Here is a 15,121-nt window from a genome sequence, read left to right on the forward strand (position 1 = left end):
CTTGTGTTAGACTAAAAAATGTTTTTTGTATTCTAGATGTTGGAAGAAATTTCAGATTTTGACCATAAACTTGTGGTTAAAATTTAATTTTTAATAGTATCTCAGAAGAAATGAACAAACTACTAATAATTTCTTAAAGCAAAAAGTCTAGATAAAACAAGTATATATAGAATTCTATGAGTCAATAAGAAGTACCTCATAGAATATTCACGTATAATTTCCCCCCAAAAAATAATAATAAAAGAATGTGAATTAGAAATATCTGCACATGTTAGTCACAATAATACAAAAGTGGCATCGATTTTTTTTTTTTTTTTTTTTTTTTTTTTTTTGAGAACCAAATCTTGAAATGGTCAGTAGGAAGAAAAAAGTCCAATTTGATTAGTTTTTGTTTATGTCGCTCGAATTCTTCAAAAAAATTATTGCACCACTGCCAGATCCTTCAAAATGGTGAAAATAGTACGGGCTAGCCAGTTTTTGGACTGACAATTGGATAATAGCCAGTGTTTGCAAAACCATTAAAAATAGCCATTATTTTATTGCAACATGGAAAATTCTAGCATAATATACTGGAGATTGTTGCACCTGTGTATGAACTTCAAACATATTATGCTGGAACTCCAGCACACGAAAAGATCCAGCATAATATATGGAGATTGGAACATCTGTGTATGAACTTCCAATATATTATGTTGGACCAGTATATTATGTTGGAACTCCAGTATATTATACTGGAAGTTCACATGTAAAAATTCGAACTCCAGTATATTATGCTGGAATATTTCGGATTTTGAACAGTATTTTTGGTCAAATTTATCTTTACATGAAAAGTGGTAAAATTTTGATTACTTTTAAAACTATAGCTATTTTTCATTTACCACTTATAAATTTGACTATTTTTGAATTTCACCCTTCAAAATGTACTGTTTTTTAAGAAATCTTATATACCCGAAATATTTTTAAAAAGTCTGAAAAATAACAAACTTTAATTAGGTGCATTTTATCATTTTCTTTTCATTTTTGTTGGGAAACTTGAAAGTCTACACAAGTTAACCACAGACAATTGAAATTGATTATAAAATAATGTAATAATGCCAAACAAAATTATTGTGTCACTTTCTACGGTCATAGGTTTAACTCATGCAGCTATATTTTAAACCATTTTGTCATTTCTTTCTTTCACAAGACATGTCTTCTAAATATAGATAAGCAAAAGAAAAAGTTAAAAATAAGCATCATCTGTAAAAGGATTGTTAGAACTTAGACTAAAGTAGAAAAATATGTTACATTAAAAAAAGGTAAAAGAATAAAAGTGAGAAGAGTGAAAATCTCGACATTACTCACACACAAAAAGTAAAAAAGAAAATACATATTCTGTCAAAGAAAGAATGACATTTTTACTACCTAGGGAGAGAAATGAATTTTCTTGATTATAAAATCTTAAATGTACTTTTAACAATAAAAAGTTAACGTATATTAGTTAATATTGCTCATTCAAAAAATATTGATTACCATATTCCTATTACTCTTTTTAGGATTATCTTATGTTAGTGTGAATGTATTTTTATACCATAGAAGCAAATTAATTAGTTTGAAGAGATTATTTATCTTTATTTTCATATTACTACTTTAATATATTATGAATAATTTCCTTTTAACATGATCAGTGCAAAAAAAAAAAGATTTTTTTTTTACTGTCAATGTAAGATGAACAGTATTCAAAGAATACAATGACAATATAAGTAATTATTACGCAATCAAATTACTTATTAAGTAATTACATGTAAATTACTTAATAAATATTAATTAATTGTTAGCTAACCTGCTATCATATATTAAAATTATAGTGTAAACTGTAAAAGAATATGTAAACTCTCTAATATAGTATTGTGGTGGAGTGTTAAGAACTCTTCCATCCGTAACCATAGGTCTCGAGTTTGAGTCGTAGGTATGAAATCGTCTTTAGTATTAATAGTGAGCGTTTTATCCTTAAAAGTGCGACTTTTCAATGCGAATCCATATTAGTCACACTCCTGGAATAGCTTTTAATGGTGAGCGTTGGACTCGAGTTCAAGTAGTAGGTATAAAACGTCTTTAGTATTAGTAGCGAGCATTTTACCATCCAAAACTAAGACTTTTCGATGTGAATACAAATTAGTCGAACTCCTAAAATCACCTTTAATAGTAAGTATCAGACTCCAAAGCGAGTACCGAATATCCGACATAGAACCAAAAAAACTTTTTTTTTTTTAAAATTAGAAAAAAAAAAAAAAAACACTCCTCAGAGGTGATGTTTCATTGGCCATGCTGGGTCCCAGTGCAAGGCTGCTGCACAAAGAGAAAAAGCATTAAAGATAACGCACGCGCTTTACAGTAACACTGGCAAAGGCATTTTCGTAATTTAAAACAAAATCCAGGGGCAAAATGTTTGAATCTAAATACAGAAACAGCAAACAACAGTAAACAGCCAGTGGGGGGAAGCAGAGATGATAACAGCAACACAAACCCAAAAGTGAAAGAAAGAACGAAAGATAAATCTATATCAATTCTAGAGAGAGAAACCCTTTTAATATCTTAACCTGAATTTTGATTACTCACTTTCTCTCTCTAGAAACCCCTCACCCAAAAAGATCTTGCTTTTATCGATTTTTCCAGGTAAAGTTTCAATTTCTTTGTGGGTTTTATTCATATTTGTTTTTTTCAGGTAAAGTTTTAGGTTTAATTTGTGGGTTTTATGCATATTTTGTATTTATTAGGCTTAATTTATCGATTTGGGTATCATTATGCTGAATTTGATTACTTTCTCTCTCTAGAAACCCCCCTGTTGTTACCCAAAAATATCGCTGTTATCGTTTTTTTCAGGTAAATTTTTAATTTTTATTTGTGGGTTTTATGCATATTTTGTATTTATAGGTTAATTATGTTAGATTTGGGTATTTTTATGCTGAATTCTGTTACAAAGAAAGATGTAATAAAGCTAGATCGATGAGTGTGTAATGCCCCTTTTCAATTTAATTTTTTAAAATAATTTCCTAAGAAGAGTGAAGAAGCTTGAAGAAGGAAACTGAAGATATCTAACTTCAGTTTTGAGAATCAAATCTACATATTTAGAAGTTGCATAAAAAGTACTATAATTAGGAAAAATTTCTTGATTTGAGAAAAAATCATGGTCAAAGTCTCAAATAGAATACTAGTTAGGACTTCAAATAGTAATAATGTCCTTTTTTTGGGCAGACAAGTATTTATTTTGGTCTTTTTTTGTTGGATTCAGATTTCAGCTTAATTATATTGGAGTTCAGGGCATATTGGTGTTTGTGTTTCAGCAAATTGAGCTTGAAACTTGCAATGCTGTAATTGGTAAAGTATATGAGAGCTGAAGGTGATATCAGTCAAGAAAAATCAATTCTTTAATCTTGGCAGAATTCCAAACATTTCAATTCTAGTTGATTTAGTTGACGATGAGCATCAAAATAGTCAAATATGATTTGAAGAGAAAGATGGGTGAAATCTAGGTTATTCCAAGAACTTTGGAAAGGAAGAAGAGAGAGTCGAAGAGAATTCAATGGAAGATTTGTCCAAGTACGTTCATAGTCCAGCTCATTTGGCTGTGGCTAAGCGAGACTATGCCACTTTGAAAAGGATAGTTGCTGGCCTTCCTCAATTGGCCAAGGCTGGTGAAGTGAACACTGAGACGGAGTCTCTGACTGCTGAGATTGATGCAGATGCTGTTTCTGCAGTAATTGATAGGCGGGATGTTCCTGGCCGTGAAACCCCATTGCACCTTGCTGTTCGGATAAGGGATCCTATCTCGGCTGAGATTTTAATGGCTGCAGGAGCCGATTGGAGTCTTCAAAATGAGAACGGTTGGAGTGCTCTCCAGGAAGCCGTGTGTACAAAGGAGGAAAATATTGCTATGATTATTGCTAGGCATTATCAGCCTCTTGCCTGGGCCAAGTGGTGCCGCAGACTTCCTAGGATTGTTGCCTCAGCTGCTCGAATTCGTGATTTCTACATGGAGATAACCTTTCACTTTGAGAGCTCGGTAATACCATTCATTGGACGGATTGCCCCGTCAGACACTTACCGGATTTGGAAACGGGGTTCTAATCTTCGTGCGGATATGACTCTTGCAGGATTCGATGGGTTCCGCATTCAACGTTCAGATCAAACTTTCCTCTTTCTTGGAGAAGGGTATTCATCCGAAGATGGGAACGTATCTTTGACTCCTGGTTCTTTGATTGTGCTTGCTCATAAGGAGAAAGAAATTACAAATGCATTAGAGGGAGCTGGTGTTCAACCATCAGAAGCTGAAGTTGCCCGTGAAGTGGCTTTGATGTCTCAAACAAATATGTATAGGCCAGGAATAGATGTTACTCAGGCGGAGCTTGTTCCCCACATAAACTGGAGGAGACAGGAGAGGTCTGAGATGGTTGGTGCATGGAAGGCAAAGGTTTATGATATGCTTCATGTTATGGTTAGTGTAAAATCAAGGCGTGTTCCTGGTGCTATAACCGATGAGGAGCTCTTTACTGTGAATGATGATGACAAAATAGTGAATGGGGGCGAGCGTGATGATTATGATGATGTATTAACAGCTGAAGAACGACTGCAGTTAGATTCTGCTCTTCGGATGGGCAATGCAGATGGACCTGGTGAGGATGAGGATTTCCATGGAAACTCTGATGGAGGTTCATTTCAGAGCTGTGAATCCAATGGTGTTATGAAGGAGAAGAAGAGTTGGTTTGGTTGGAGCAAGAAAGGCTCCAAAGATACTAGTGATGATTCAGGGGATTCAAAGCTTGTAAAGAAGTTTTCAAAGTTGGCTCCAGAGGATAGCAAGCAGAGACCAAATGATAGCCACGGATCATCATCCGAAATTCCTCGGGAGGATACAGGGGATGTCAAAAGGAGCAAAGATAAGAGCAGCAAGAAGAAAAAGAAGAAAGGAACCGTGGGCGAGTCAAAGACCGAAAGCGAGTATAAAAAAGGATTAAGGCCTGTTTTGTGGTTGACGCCGGACTTCCCCCTCAAAACAGAGGAACTCTTGCCATTGCTTGACATTCTAGCCAACAAGGTTAAAGCTATCAGAAGACTAAGGGAGCTTCTAACTACTAAGCTACCTCCTGGCACATTTCCTGTCAAGGTACTTGATACCCTCTCTCTCTCTCTCTCTCTCTACCTATCTCTATTTTGTTATTCCTTGTTGAATTGCTTTTTTTTTTCTGACCTATCCCTTGTCTACTTTTCTGTGCCGGAAGAGGGGTTCTTCTATATCTCAATAACCTCATAAAAGCACTTTTGCCTGGGGTGCATGATGTCCAAGTTATACAGTGATGTGCGTCACCATGAAACAAAAAATGCCGATGCATTTACTTGAAAAGAATGGACAATCAGTTATAAGATGCATGTACTGTGTCCTTTTCTTTTTGAGACTGCTAACCTGGACATGGTTTCATTAATAAGAATCACAGGTTCAGGAAGCCTGCAGAAAGGAAAAGATAAGAATTACAGCTTTACATCATGAGATCTTTTAAAAAGATTATACAGATCTCATTGAATATGTCAGTTTTCATTTCCAAGCACCAAAAATAAGACTTGAAAGAAGCTAGATACAGATGTGGAGAGATGCGTCTTCTCGCCTTAGAAGACTCGCCTACTTTTTCCCAACCATAGATTCCAAAAGAGGAAATTTCCAATGAGTGACCACAATTTTCATCCATTTGATGAGGTAGAGTCCCTTGCTAAAATAAAATCCTTTGAGATGAACACTTGGGTTTATCTTGATAGACACACCTAAAGGTTTACTCTTGATCTTAGACTAAGTTTAAGAGATCATCTCTTAGCCTTCAGTGTTCGTCTAGTGTTTTGCTTATCTTGTTTCTTTTTTTTTCTTTTTTTTTTTGTAGTCTGTCTCCTTCCATAAGTTAGACTTAATCTTTTTCAAGTTAATCTCTATGGCCATTTATCATAGTAGTCATGGTTGAATCCTAGACCAATGCCAATATTTCCAATGCTAACCATTAAAGAGATAGACCTTGGGTCTAACTCAACCCAAAAGCTAGCTCATGAGATAGGGATTGCCAAAAACATATAAGGAGAGAACAAACCGGTTCTGCAATCAGTGTTGGACACTTAACAACTCGTACACCCAAGAGTGAACTTATGGAGCATGGACAATATAACATTTTTCTTGAAAAGTCTTAACATTGGTAATCCAAGAATCATAGTTGATTTGGCTCTGATACCATGTTAAGAAAATGGACCTTGGGCCTAACACAACTCCAAAAGCTAGTTTATAAGTTGACAAGTGCCCAAGACTACTAAGGAGACTACAATCAATTAAGTAAATACTTTCTAAGAAGGAGCATTGAGTTGATTGTTCTTGTTTGTGTTAATTTAACATGTCCTGTTTTATAGGAAAAACCTTAGAATCTCTCTTTCTTTCTTGGTTCGACCTTTTCACGTCTTGGACTGTGCTTTCTTTCTCTAGTTTGTAATGATAAATGATTCTCCCTGAGAAAAAATATTGCCATTTCAATAGCTGGGGCATATCTTCTGATACATCAATTTTAGCTTTGCGTTTCCTATCACTTCACAAGCTAGTACTCTTTCTGAAATGTAGTCGTTTAACAAGAGAGCAGTAAAGTTAAAGGGAAGATCTGAAAATAAATGGATTCATCCAGGCAGTAGACCTGTATTTAATGTTAGTGTAGTTGATCAATGATCCTTATCCCAAAACAAAATGGTGTAGTTGGTGAAAGGTAACAAGTATGAATAAAAAATATATATAACCTGTAAATAGCTAGAGAATATAGTAGAAGGGCAACGTTTCTGTTCATTTGTTTTAATGTACCACTATCCAAGTGGGTGCGAAATTGGTTCCTGAAAAAGAAAATTGGTTCCTGAACTTTTTCTGTGGATCCTTCATAATGCCCCAAGAACTTGTTAAAATTGAACCCATGTGTATACAATAATTGAGCACCCAAATCCACGTGCATAGGAGAAGGTTACCTGGGTACTTGATAATATACATGTTCGCAAATCCAAGAATATGAAAATATTACTTGGGTATCTAAATAAGTGCTAGTACAGTAGTATGTGGATGGTTGTTTTTATGTAATAATGGAAACTTCGATTTTTCAAACGACTATGAGATTGCACCCTCCCTCCACCTTCAGCATGTATAAAAAGAAAAGTTTGTGTTTCAAATTTAGTATAGAACGGCAAAGAGTTTCATCGAGCATATGTCATATTCAGAGTTTTCGTGTGTGTACATCGAAAACCAGCTCTTTTTTTGACTTTTGATGTGATTGTTTCCTGCCCCTGCCTTGACAAAACTAGTTTAGTTATCACCTTTAACAAAGAAGGCATTTTGCCTGTTCATGTGGAAATCTTTTGATAATTTGTCACTCTTGTCCTGAAAAGATGCTTACAAATGGATAAACTCTGATCCAATAGGATATGTTGAGTTGTTACAGAGCATTTGAAGTAAAGATTTCTCTCTTATGGTTATAGTTGTATCTAGTGGATGGTCAATATACTTATTTGTTGATTATTATTATTATCATAAGATGTTCTATTATAAGGGATAACAAATGGTTAATGGCTTGGCTTGTGAATTGTCTATATGGCAAGTTAGCTTAAAATTGTTATATGGACTAAATTCTTATAAGCGAAAACAGAATTAAAAAATGACTCTATGCAATTTGAGATAAAAATTTCAAGGTGGTGGTGTCGTTGTAAGAAGTTATATTTGGTTTGTGGCAAGATTTGCTAGATCTACTGGAAAATCCCAGCTTTCTTAGTTATTGTCTATATTATATAGTTGGTAATGGGAAATTGTTCCTTCATTACAATTGAAAGTCTTACTTGAGATTTTGATGGATATACTTGAACTGCATTCTCATTTGACTGACTGTATTATGAATATTTCACATTACTTATAAGAGTCTGCTGCACTTCAGGTAGCTATCCCTATTGTTCCAACCATTCGAGTTCTTGTTACATTTACAAAGTTCGAAGAGCTTGAACCAGTGGACGAATTCTCAACCCCTCTTTCAAGCCCTACCAATTTCCAAGATGCTAAGTCCAAGGAATCGGATGGCTCTACATCTTGGATTTCGTGGATGAGGGGGAATCGTGATGAGCTATCTAGCGACAGTAAAAACCACAGTTTCCAGGACGAGATTGATCCTTTCCGTATACCTTCTGATTATGCTTGGGTTGATGCAAATGAGAAAAAACGCCGGATGAAAGCCAAGAAAGCAAAGAGGAAGCATAAAAAGCACGGTGCCACTAGAAATCCAGAGACTGGGCAGCAGACTAGTGAAGATGTTGAAGAATAACAGTGAGCGTATTTCTCCTCTCCTACCTACCATAGGAAGAAGAGGTAAAGCCCTCTGTTTCCCTGCTCGTGCCAAGCAAGTTGAGGCTTACATGGGGGGCATGTTTATGGGTTTGCCTCTATTATATTAGAAGTTGTTTATCTCCATCAAGCGATATTTATCTTCTGCTGTTGTTGTATCTTTATTTAATGTGAAGATTTACAAAGCATCTTTTTTCCCCTTCATAGCATCTCCAGCATGTTTGCTGAGCTAAGTACAATAGGCAGATTCGAGTTGGAGATCTTGGGGAGAGCTTACGTGATCTCTCGGACTTTGTAGAACAATGAGTGGCATACAAGTCCTATCCTTTTTTAAGATTTTTCTTTCTTTGTAGACTTTGAAAGAGGAAAGCAGTTTGTGCTTCGCCGTCTTGTTAAACAGATTAAATTTGTAAAGAGCTTTGCATTTTCCAACAGCCTAGTGCACTTGTCTGTTATTTTTTTCGTAATAATCTTGAAGTACTACTTATAACGTAATCGTCGTTCTATAATTTGAGATGTTCAATTTTTTTATTTTTTTTTGTAAATTTGTATTACAGTGGACTTTGAAGGAAAATAGAAACTGCACCAGTGGGAATCAGTCAAATGTGCTTATAATACTTCTCATATGGAAACAATCATACTCTAGTAAGAACTTTATTAGACAAGCAGGGTCAAATAGAGGACTTCCCAACTTCAAATGTTATTCCATAATAGTTTGCACTTTGCATAGAGTGGTCAAATACTGGACTTGTTACAAACATTATTGCTGAGAAAGCATCTTGACGAAGATAAAAGAGTTCGACCCCTGATAACCAAAGTCTGTATTCTTCCTAAAGCCCCCTATTGTTGGCATCTAGGATATTGAATAAAGCAACGACCAAGAGGATACTGATTTGATGGAAGCATAGGAACCAAAAGGTTATGTTAATTGTATTTTATTAGTCTAAAACACTTAAGTTACCATTACCTTTAAAATTAGAAGAAAACTAAAGAAATAGTTGAGGGAATCAAGAAAGCGTTTTCAATACTAGTCATTCTTAAGAAAGAAAAGATATGAACGATATCATTACAAGATCTAAGATTTCAACTCCAGGAAGAACTACTAGTCATTATACCTACACATTTGCCCAAGCATATAACTTTTCTTGCCTTGCATATCTTTGCTACATATAATTGAGGTTTGACACAACTATAATTTGCAACGGTGACGAGTTGGTTGGCAGCTAGGACAATGGATCCCTTTTTATTGGAACCCAAAACCGTTTGAATAAACTCAACCTTCAGACTTCAGTTATAGTCGCAGATCCAATATAGAAGCCACTGGTTCGATAAAACTCAACCCTTCCAACTTATGCGGAAAAAACGCGTATAGATATTGTTAGACGTGTATTTCAGAACGTACATTTTCAACCTAGAACCCATGAAGTCTAAATCATGGACATGCCATCCAAGACGACCAAAAACCTATTCAGTACACTGACGGTGCAACAATTTTTACCCCATCAATGTATTTTGAGCTGATGCAACAAATAGCCTGCTTTATTTTGTAGGACTGTGCAAAAATTCTTTTACACCGTCTACAAGTTGCTGTTTGCAGAAACTCCACTATGAATATGAACCATGCACTGACAAATGATCATAGGGATTTGTGGTTATACCAGGTTATGTTCAAGCTACAAAATGCAAAGCTTTCCATGCAAATGTTTTCCTCAACAAATGGCATTAGCAAAGACCCAATCATACTAGATTCTTAAAATTAACTCATAGTATATACATCAGACAAAGTCAAGTTTTAGTAACTGAGAAGATGGAGGACTACTGGTTTGAAATGTGAAATAGAGCAAATACAGAAACATAGCTTGATTGAAGACATGTCCAAATGCGGAAACATAGGTATTCAAGTTTTCTCTAACACCACACAACCGTGCTTACAACTCCAACTCGCCTGAACCTTCCTTACATTGAATATAATTCATCGCATGTTATCTCTGCGCCTGTTATACCTATTGGGTCTTATTCTGTCATTACGCTGAGGGACAGGCTCTACTCTCCTCTGTCGTTCAGGTGATCTCTGAACTATCTCTCCATTGACAAAAAGTTCAGCTGCAAGGAATGAGATAAGATCAGTGCTAGGGCAAAATCATACACATCCTTCATCAAATATATTGGAGTGAAAGAGCCAATAGAGTTAAAACTAAATACATTCGACGCATGAATCTCAGAGCTTGGCATAGAAGGCATAGGAAAAATAATACTATAACAAGACACAATCAATGTCATCTAACAGATACATTTTCCTCCTATGTACCAAAAGCAGTTTCAGTGGGTTTACTGGTGGGAGGGGAAAGGGGAAGAGAAGGATTTTCTATTTATCGGAAGCAAGTCTGAACTCTGTACTTCTCTGTTGAGAAGTAAGCCACCTCAGAAGAGGAAATCTTGAAGAAGATAGAGAAAATAGCGAGCTTGAACTCGATGAAAGTATTAAAAAAAAGACACCTTTAAAGCAGCAATTACATGGAGCACTTGAAATCTAAATGCTTCAAAATCAGAATGTTTCCAGGTTTTCACAAAATACTATCAGTTCATTAGTAGGAATTAGGAAAAAAGTAAAATCGTTTTTGACAAGTCCAAAAGAAAAATCATGGTTTGTACCGGTTTAGAGAAAATTTGATATTGTTCTGGATTTAGGTGAGCGGAGAGCAAGTTAATTAGGGGGGAATGCAAATGGGTAAAAGACAAGGTATCTTTGCAATAACACTAATGCAATAGGGGATACATTAGCCACCCGATAGATCCATACTTCTAAAGGCACGTTCTACAAAGCAGATGACTGAGTTAAAGCAGAGAGAGTTAGCATATGTTGAATTCACACATTCTTGGAATTCTTTATATCATAGTGGGTCACTTTCAGGTGATGATTAGGAACCTCATGCTCAGTGTACAATCCTTACTATTGATGACATATCCTCCCCTAATTCACTTGACACCCCACCTCCCACCCCCCAATTTCCCTTTGCCAACAGTGATGTCCGAACCAACTTGTGTGCACCTCAACTATGCCACGGGGTATCTACTACCTCCAACCAACATAGATAACGAGTAACTTCATCCACCAAGGCTCAAGCAAATTGAAAGAAATCACCTAACGTTTTAGCCTTTACTAAGATATGAATCATGGTCTCCAAAGTTTGGGCTCACTTCATTGACCACTAGAGCACACCCTTGGTACTCTCCTAATTCACTTCACATATTCGTCCTCATAGGGTAATCACAAAACTTTGATTGACAACTTTATACGAAAAAAAATTATATCATGTTAGCATTTAAATTCACAATATGACATTTCTTTATGTTTTGACTTAGTAAGACGTCCTTGAAATTTCTCCCGCTACCAATTATTGACTATATCTCCAAACAATACATACATCCTAACCCATAAAATGTATATTCTTCTGATCTTTTTAGAATGTTGTCAATGCCCTTTTCCCTTGCTTAGCTGTCTTCATTATATAAAAGAAACCATGGATGCCCATCTTCCAACCACATTCTTCATCTATTTTCTTCAAATAAGCCAACATTAATCTCAGTTTGTTGCCTCTGAATGCTCATACTGGTGAGACAACCCATAGATTTTACAATTCAAATTACTGTTTGAATTATATTTTGGACACAATTACACGTAAAGGACAAAGACAAGAATTTTAAGAAACATCTAGTAAGAGCAGACTTCTTTTATGCATTTCTTGATTCTAGCTATTGGGTCAAACTCCTACTACCTTAAGGAATATGATCTACAACTCAGAATCTGCTGCCAAACAAAGTGCAAACAATTGCTCAAAGAATATTTTGTTTTTAATCAGCAAATAGCTAAAAGAACGTTTACCTCCATAATCCTTGTATTCAGGATCAACATAGGAATCAGGCAGCACAAAGAGCACACCAGGCAAACCTATTGCAGAAAACATTTGAAGTCAATTCTTTAATATAAACTGATACAAAAAACTATTCAAATGAATGAAAATCATTTTCAACAGACCTTCCATTTTATTTGCAGTCTCCTCATCAACTTCACATCCAAAGCCAAAATACCTCTCACATGAGACATTGTAAATCTTCTTTTTTGCTTCCTCTTCGCTACACATTCAAATTAGAGACTACATGAATAGGTATAATAAAACTACTATTACTACACATCAATCCTAACTAGTCAGGGTAGGTTATATGAATCCTCAATAACAATTCAGCTTCCCGTGGGCCTTTTTCATTCCAATACTTAATACACTTGAATAGCTAACTAGTCCTAGGTTATATGAATCCTCAATAACAATTCAGCTTCCTGTGGGCCTTTTTCATTCCAATACTTAATACACTTGAATAGCTACATGAACAGAAAAGCACAAATGAGTTATCTAGACACATTTATACTCCTTCCATCCACAGAAAACTAAAAACGCTACTATTGGAAAGTCAAAACAATTTTCTTTTGGATGATGGTAGTGTCCGGCTAACTTGAGTGCACCTCGACATTTTCGCTGGGCACCTGCAACCTCCCACCAACCCAGGTGTTGGGTAACTCTGCCCACCAAGGCTTAGGCAGGTAAGAAGAAATCACCTACTAATATTTTTTTGCCTCACCTGGAATTGAACCTGAGACCTTGTGAATCTCCTCCTAATCAATGGCTACTAGGCCACATACTTGGGGGCAAGTCAAACAACTTTTTTATAAAATATATATCTTAAACATTTTCAAGTAAAAAAAAATTAAGGTATATCTACTTTTATATAGGCTGAATATGTAGGTTTTATTTGAAAAAAAACTGATATTACATCAGTTAATCCTCATAATCAAAGATCCGCCACTTATTACAGAGGGAGTATTTTCTTATTACCCTTGCAATCCCTTTTTAAAATTTTAAGATTCAAAACAACTTTTTTAAAACATATTCAAGTAAAAAATATTAAGGTATATCTACTTTTATATAGGCTGAATATGTTAGGTTTTATTTGAAAAAACTGAAAACTAGATTAGTTAATCCTCACAATCCAAAATTATGACATTAACTACACAGGGAGTATTTTCTAATTTCCCTGCAATTCCTTTTCAAAATTTTAAGATATTTCTAACATTAATAGTTCATATTTACATAGTTTCCACATATGTAAGCTTTACTTTTTTTTTTTAGAACAACTACTAACTCGGGCTGAAAAACAATAGCTGTAATTTTTTAAGGACGATAGGAATATGCTATTTTTGCTTTGTAAGGACTTCAGCTAGGGTCCTTATCAAAAAAGGGAAAGTTTTTATTACCTCCCGAGGACTTTAGCTAGGGTTTCAATGTAACAATGCATCATTTGCTACATTTATTGCATATTTTACATAGTTTCTACACATAACTTTTTTTATAATTTAACAATTAACTCCGAAAATTAGATGTTTTTATTACCTTCCGAGGACTTTAGAGAGGGTTTGAATGTAACAATCAATCATTTGCTGTTTATTAGCGCCTTCTCCACCAGGTTTATCCATAACAATGAGCCAGTGCTCGTAATCACAGCCCGGAAACAGCGGGGCCATCTCGGTCGGAACCCGGTCGCCGCTTCCCGGAGTATAAGGAGAGTTACCGGCCCGGTTCACTCTGAACCTAACAGAACTGAGACTGAACGGTTTGAGGAAATTAGGGTTTTTGGGTAGAAGGGAATGGGAGAGGAAAAATGACGGTTGAGGTGAATATCCGACGGCTGGAAGAGGTGGAGGATGTGTAATTGACGGCGAAGAGGAAGAGGAGGCGGAGGAGAGAAAGCGAGAGTAGTGGCGAGATGTGTAGAGAGTTCGAGTAATGGATTTGGTGATTTTAGAGGACGCCATTTTTGATGAATTTTTTGAGAGTTAGGGATTGTTGGAGTTGAGAGCCGTGAAGACGAGGGTTTATGGGATTTATTAAGGGATAGTCGGCTTTATTGTTCCCCTTTTCTTCTTCTTTTTGGGTAGCTCAATCTCAATTAGACAGCACAGGTCTTGAACTTTCACTAACTTTATGCTTTAAGGTCTGAAGTTTTGAACTGTCAAAATTAAACTCCCGAAAGTTTAAAATTTAATAATCGATCTCGCCCAACTATACTTTATAAAAAGAACTAAGCGGTCGTTGCAAATATAATCCGGTTTATAAGTTCGGAGTCGAATCCCACACAGAACTAAGGCTTAGCTACTGTTGTTCAATGTCACTAAGGATATAAGCTCAAACAATTCCTAAGTTATAAATATTAAGATTCTTATATCTAATTAACTAACTAATTAAAGTAGTAGATTAACAACTAAAAATACTACGGGTTGGAGAAAAGATTAAGGAGGTCTAGAGTTATGATTTTCCCAATTGCCGGAATCCTTCCCGCTACGTCTTCTATAATTTCGCCTAAGTATTCTCTACCGATCATGAGCGCTCTGAGTGTCGTAATTCTCTCCCGAGTAACTACCATAATTTACTAGATATATTCTCCCGAATTACGCTAGCTAGCATTAAGTACTGCTCACTCGGATCGCACCAAGGTTTCGTTATCCCTAATCACACCTTTAAACCCTCCGTATTGATCCCTCATATATGTTAGGAGTGATGTTTTTCAACAACTACCTAAAATATGCACTCTCTCCCAGTAATACACACTAAATAGGTACAGTCGATCTTCAACCAACCACAATATAAACGTAGTTGAACTAATAGAGAAACCCGCTCAATTATATAATAACGTAACAAGAATTTA

General features: G+C 35.6%; 2 protein-coding genes across 3 annotated transcripts; one reads left to right on the forward strand and one right to left on the reverse strand.

The window, feature by feature from the left end:
• Positions 1 to 2,378: 2,378 nt before the first annotated feature.
• On the forward strand, positions 2,379 to 8,797 carry LOC107777962 (uncharacterized). 2 transcript variants are annotated; one of them, XM_016598136.2, is made up of 4 exons: positions 2,469 to 2,655; positions 2,814 to 2,862; positions 3,272 to 5,143; positions 7,965 to 8,797. In XM_016598136.2, exons 3-4 carry the CDS (start codon positions 3,563 to 3,565, stop codon positions 8,343 to 8,345), a joined length of 1,962 nt encoding a protein of 653 aa, XP_016453622.1. In that variant the 5' UTR covers positions 2,469 to 2,655; positions 2,814 to 2,862; positions 3,272 to 3,562; the 3' UTR covers positions 8,346 to 8,797. The 2 variants fall into 2 exon arrangements, with proteins under 2 accessions (XP_016453621.1, XP_016453622.1); XM_016598135.2 differs by lacking the exon at positions 2,814 to 2,862 and having other exon boundaries at positions 2,379 to 2,655.
• Positions 8,798 to 10,087: 1,290 nt separating this feature from the next.
• On the reverse strand, positions 10,088 to 14,364 carry LOC107777961 (multiple organellar RNA editing factor 2, chloroplastic). Its single transcript, XM_016598134.2, has 4 exons — positions 13,810 to 14,364; positions 12,402 to 12,499; positions 12,249 to 12,314; positions 10,088 to 10,468 (listed from the first exon to the last, which is right to left on the reverse strand). The coding sequence occupies exons 1-4, from the start codon at positions 14,229 to 14,231 to the stop codon at positions 10,338 to 10,340; spliced, it is 717 nt and encodes a 238-aa protein (XP_016453620.1). The 5' UTR covers positions 14,232 to 14,364; the 3' UTR covers positions 10,088 to 10,337.
• Between the last annotated feature and the right edge of the window lie 757 nt (positions 14,365 to 15,121).

This window comes from Nicotiana tabacum, chromosome 11 (assembly GCF_000715075.1).
Source record: "Nicotiana tabacum cultivar K326 chromosome 11, ASM71507v2, whole genome shotgun sequence".
NCBI lineage: Eukaryota > Viridiplantae > Streptophyta > Magnoliopsida > Solanales > Solanaceae > Nicotiana > Nicotiana tabacum.